Source organism: Micropterus salmoides, unplaced genomic scaffold, assembly GCF_014851395.1.
Source record: "Micropterus salmoides isolate LMB-PRFRI ecotype aquatic unplaced genomic scaffold, ASM1485139v1 Ms_hic_scaffold_12, whole genome shotgun sequence".
Classification (NCBI taxonomy): Eukaryota; Metazoa; Chordata; class Actinopteri; order Centrarchiformes; family Centrarchidae; genus Micropterus; species Micropterus salmoides.
Window position 1 is genome coordinate 33,904,960 of NW_024040263.1, and position 6,138 is coordinate 33,911,097.

The following is a 6,138-nucleotide window of genomic DNA, read 5'->3' on the forward strand; positions in this document are numbered from 1 at the left end:
GGACATTTAATGATATTGACAGATAGGGGTCATTTACACTGGGGATGTCTCCATCACTTTTTGAAAGCTTTGTTAAAAATGTTCTGAAAAACAGCAACAAGAAATGTTGAACAACAAATGAAACAGTGCACAATAAGTAAACATGCAATGCAACTGAAATATAGAAGAAACAAATGTGCATTGTACAAAAGCTGATAACTGCATTATATTCCATTATATTTTTATATTTTGAATTGTCACCTGCCACCTTAATTATGTTTCCCTTCATATAAATAAAGACATTTTCACCATAAATTGGTGTAGAAATGTCTCCAGACCGCCGGAAATTAAGTGTTTAATGCTCAAAGTTTTCTGGGGGAGGACCACCAGACCCCCCACTAATATATTTCAAATTATTCAAAATACTGTTAAAATATCTTCTTGTGACTCAAATGTGCCGTCACACCCCTAATCTGAGCCCTTATGTTTTCACCACTTTACAGCACAAAGTGACGTCCCAACAGTAAACTTTTGAAATGTTTAACTCGTTATTTTGCATAACTGTTCATGATTATGACAAGTTAGTACTTGGCATTAACAAATCAGAGACTAACGACCATGTAGAGCATTTTTCTTGCACAATAATTCAACAAATGACAACCAGGCAGACTAAATATATTACTATTATACTAATATTTTACTTTGTATTTAATGTTATATTACTAGTTTTACCTTTTTGCAATGTTAATATAAAAGGTGATAGTTACGCAATTTACTTCATCCACTTACAATATTCAACTAATACATTTATAATTGTTGATGCAGCTGAATTCTATTTATTTTATTCATTCAGTAAAATTCTGAATTAACAAAAATAAATATAAAAATAAAAAGATTTCATCTTAAAGATTTTGTAAACTGAATTTTTAAATTTTACTTTTTGGGACTCAATGTACTAATTTATCCTTCTCTCATATTTTATTTTACAATGCATTGTTTAACTTTAAATCAGAATAAGGAAACCGAATCATTTTTTTATTTGAGTTGTATAAATTGCTAAAATAAAAATGTATAAACTGCTAATTTAACTGATAAATATAACAGCTTTTTAAAAATGTAACTGTTATATTTATTATAACTAGAAAGTGTTAGAGTGACAGCAGCAGCACATGCTCTTCAGGCTCCATAATAAGAAGTAATAATATTTTATGTGCGAGTTCTATGAAAAGGTGTAATAGACAAGTGAAATGTTTGGAAGCTGGAGACAAAAAAACTGCTGGACTCTTGATCCAAAGAAGAGTCTCAACAAGCAGGTGAGTTTTTACCCTCTGAGGGCCGCACAGCGACGCATCCTGTCCCGAACACACCTGCTGCTTCTACATTCTACTTATACACAGACTACACAGACTCGGAGCCTGAGACACAGTTTGTTAAAGTCAGCTGTTCTGACGGCAAAAGAAAAGAAAGGATCATCAGACAGTCGCTCTGTAAAAATATCCAAAATGCTGCAACGTATCTGTTATCTGATAAACTAATAAATGTGCCGCTGTTACTGATGATTAATGATTCTTAGGGAGGAAAATGATGAACATGTGGGATTATGTAGGACCAAACTGTGTTCTCTGGAGACATCAGCTGTACCACAGGTTTCTGAGGAAATCTGCTCCACAGGGTTTTATTGAAAGACGACTTTACTTTCACTACATTTACAGCAGTTTGATAAACTCATTATTTACATCCTTAAAACTCAGGAAGTCTTTAATTCACTGGTTCTCTGTTAGATCAGATATGACAACTTCATGTTAAACACATCAGCAGAAACAACACAATGAAAACTACAGCATTTAGTCGTCATCATCATCATCACCATCATCATTTATCGCTGTTGTTCTACAGTCACACAGACCTTCGCTGGTAAAAGCTTCAGTGGGAGTTCATCCCATGAGTAAATATATGGAAACATCCTGTCAGTGAAAGTGTGTGTGAAGGTGTGTATGTGTGTGTTAGTATCAGGATCAGAGAACGACAGCTTTCCTCTGTTCCAGTCCAGATTCACTCTGATCCTCAGGGGCTTCTTCTGCACGCTGAGAGCAGTGGATGGAGCTGAGGGTGACCATGCTGAGTATTTACCTCTATTGAACCTTATTCCCCATAATCCAGACCGTATGTCTCCTTTCCTCTGGACAGACTCTGTTGACACACCCAGTTCCCAGCCTGTACTGTTTCCAACCTCGACATCCCAGCTGTGAGTCCCTGAGTTAAAGCACTCAGAGTCCAGGACAAAGCAGGAACCAAACCTCTCTGGATTGTCAGGAAGCTGCTGTCTCTCTCCTCCTCGTCTCACACTGGTCAGATCTTCAGACAGGATGAGTCTTGGATCAGCAGTGTTTGGGTCCAGGATGAGAGGAGTGTAGGAGACCATGTCCTTCATCTTGTTCCAGATGTTGAAGGTCAGGTTGCCCAGGTGTTTGGCCTGGTCTATCAGAGCTCCTGAGGGCAGCTGTGGATCATCCAGCAGGGGGCGCTGCTGGACTCTTTCCACTGCAGCCTTGTAGTTGAGCAGGAATGAGACGTCTTCAGCTCTCAGCTCCTCCTCTGTGGCTCTGACTGTGTCTGAAAGAGCTGCTATCTCTCTGCTCAGAGCCTCCATCTTCTCCTTCATCATCTGACTCTTCTGCTCCTCTTCCTCCCTCAGTGCAGCCATCCTGGCCTCCTCTTCCTCCTCTAGAAACTGCTGAAGCTTCTTAAACTGCTCCTTAATCTGCCTCTCTGTGTGTCGGGCCTGGACCTTCATGTGTTCTGCTGTTTGATCAAACTTCACTTTAACTTGTTCACAAACCTTTAACTTCTTTTTTAAGGGCTCCAGAGTTTCCTGAAGTTCCTTCTTGTGTTGTCGTGCAGCTTCATCGACGGGTCTGAATCTGTGGTTGATGTGTTTTTCTGAATCTCTGCAGACGACACACACTGGCTGCTGATGGTCCAGACAGAAGAGTTTGAGTTTCTCAGAGTGCAGACTGCAGAGAGCCTCTGAAGCTCTCTGATCTCTCTCCTGCAGGAAACTCTCACACAGGTTCTTTAATAAAAAGTTAGGATGCAGTCCGTCCTTTGAATGTCTCCTCTTACAAACTGGACACTCCTGACTTCCTCTCTCTGTCCACCAGCTCTGCAGACAGCCTTTACAGAAGCTGTGGCAACATGACAGGATGACAGGATCTTTAAAGATGTCCTGGCAGACAGGACAGCAGAGATCTTCCTCTAATCTGGAAGCCATTTAGTCTCTGAGTGAAGCTGAAGTCACAGCAGCAGACGCTCAGACAGGAAACAGTCAGCCACTCCCTCCTTCAGTAACGGCCCTGAAAGTTACCTTCACTGTGAGTCTTTGTTCTCGTCAAACTCTTGTTCAGTTTGTGGATTCATCAGCAGGTTGAATTGCTCGTATTCCCAGTATTCCCAGTATCCCTCCTGTAGTTGTCCTCTCTCAGTGGAAGTGCTGGTTCTGGTCTGAAGGGGAGTCTTACCGTCTGACTCTCAGTGTGTCTCGTCTCAGTGAGGCAGAATAACAACCTGTTTCCTGGTTTGTCTCAGGTGAGTCAGGTGAGGGGCGGAGTCTCTTCAGAGTATGAACACACAGGATTGGCTCTTATTTTTCCATCTGCAGTAACAATAAAATCTCCAGATAATTGTTAGTAGATTGTGACGGAGCTCAGCTGACTGGAACACATGGGAATTATGACTTTAGAACATTTTGAAATGAGAAAAGTTCAAATAGAGAGTTTAAAGAAATGAATGTGTAGTTGTGTGGTTGTTCTTTTCTTAGTGTAACACTGTTCTGGCTGCATTTCCCGACAACAACGGAAGGCAGCGTTGAACTTTTTCATGCTCTGTTTTGTCCTTTTACCTTCTAAATGAAATCATTGTGAACAGGTGGATAATCTGAGAGAGAAACAGGTGTTTGTAGATGCTCTACACTACTTAGTACTAAAACAATGCAGCCCTAACAGTGAACTGAAATATACATTAAAAAGTACTTTTACAACTACATTTTCAAAAAACTCCCTGCTTCCTCACATCACAACCACCTCCTCCGACTGCATCTTCTGCTATCTATGACGTAGTCACCAGGAACTCAGCTTCTAACCACAGATCAGGAGCTGCAGTTCCAACTATACAACGAGTAACCCGTGAGCTGCTTAACGGTGGTTTGGACCATGTAAGCAACCCGTTCTCACTCTCAAGTCGTCACATATGGACACATGGTCGAGACCCACGGGCGTCAGTTTGAGACTCGCTGCTTATTCTGGGGATTCTGCTGTTAAAGGTCTTTAGATTGAAAACTGTTAAATAACATCCAGTTTAAAATCAGTTCACATAAAGACGTTTAGTGCTGATGAAGGGGTGCTGGAGCTCAGCACACAGACTGTGGGGGTTCGTCACATTAAAGTTTGGGAATCCATCAGAAGAACTGTGAAAGTGGACGAGTGAGTGTCATTCTGGCCGTGTTGAACAGACCTTTGAATCTGGTCCTGTTGGGTCTGGATCAGCTGTTCTGGCTCCATGGCCTAATGTAAACACAGATGAAATAATATTAATAACTTTTGAGTTCCTGTTGCTGGTCTCCACGACATTAGGCAGAAATTCCTACACTAGATATCTATCTGATAAATTTAAGGATGTGATTCCATCAGCTTTAAATTCATTACCAAGTCCCAAAGAGGACTCCTCTGCTAATTTCAGTCCCTCCCAAATCGATCATCTTGTTGATAGTGCTGCAGGCTCGCTGCCAATGACACTCGACTCTGGTTAGATAGGCTGTTAGTTCTTCATCCAAACGTGAACTTGGACATGACCGCTGTTATCAATCTGTCATCGATGTATGGACAGAGAGTTATCTTTGGACATGGTGGATTTATCCTCAGCACAGAATAAAATCTCTAAGCTACACTGTCCTTCTTTAGAACACTCTGTGGACATTTAGGCAGCAGTTGGCAACAGCTGCACAAAAACACTTACCGTGAGCTACATTACTGCAGTATAGCCTACTGTTTCAGCTAATCTGTACAAAACTGATCATCCATCATCATCCATCCATCGTCAACCACTTATCCTGCGTACAGGGTCGCGGGGGGGCTGGAGCCAATCCCAGCTGACATTGGACGACACATAGACAAACAACTAGTCACGCTCACACTCACACCTAAGGACTGATGTCATCACATAGACTTCAAAATATAAAACACTCATACAAAATATAAAGCAATTTTTATCAAATATATCTTACAAAATGATTTTTTGTAATAACCATGGACTGAACATAATAAACAAGCTGTGATGGCTAGCAGCGAATGCAGACCGATCAGCCATCTATTTACCTTTCTCACCGCACACAGGCCACGACAACTTTTGTAGTCAGCACATCGTGACAAACATTGAGACCCTCACCAACACAAAAAATACAATAGTGTATAAGAGCATGTGACTGATTATCGATACCTGCAGAAATAAAGTGTACCTCCCTCTGGATAAAAGTGTCACTAATGTGAATTGGATTTGTAATAATGTGAGTCATTGTTGTTAAGTTTCCCTGCCTGTCATATTCAAATGCATTGGTGTCATTTTAGGTTGATTTAAAGTTTTAAGCAAAAATGATTGTCTCTGCAGCTTCATGAGCCAGAAGAGCACGAGAAGGCCTTCAGATAAAAGACCAAGAGTTGGCGAGTCTTGGTGAGTGTACTTATTGGTACAGTAGCTGAGTTTCATTAAAGTTATTTCCCTTTTCTTTAGTTTATTTTCTCCTCTAGTTAATCATAATTAACAGTAAAACAGATCAATATGCAATTATGTATGTATTTTTATATTTTTTTTATCACTCTCGCTGTTATTGTGTCATCACGATCTATCAATCCATTTCTCTCACTGACAGCTGTATTTATCCCCGGTCAGCTTAAGAAGTTGTATGCTCTTGGCTTTCAGCACCTGCTGCTGATTGCATTATATCCTTCTAAGATGGTGACAGGGACATTTCAAGAGCTGTCTTGAAAATGTGGATGCCTTCTGCAAATTGATGGTTAAAGGTGAGATAGCATTTATTTAACCATGAAATGCACACATACATATAGACATTGACTAATGTTGGTGTTGATTTGTTCTGTTCATTTCCAA

General features: G+C 40.5%; 1 protein-coding gene across 1 annotated transcript; it reads right to left on the reverse strand.

The window, feature by feature from the left end:
- Positions 1–1,622: 1,622 nt before the first annotated feature.
- Positions 1,623–3,649, reverse strand: LOC119899964 (nuclear factor 7, ovary-like). Its single transcript, XM_038714793.1, has one exon. It carries the CDS (start codon positions 3,248–3,250, stop codon positions 1,856–1,858), a length of 1,395 nt encoding a protein of 464 aa, XP_038570721.1. The 5' UTR covers positions 3,251–3,649; the 3' UTR covers positions 1,623–1,855.
- Positions 3,650–6,138: the final 2,489 nt, after the last annotated feature.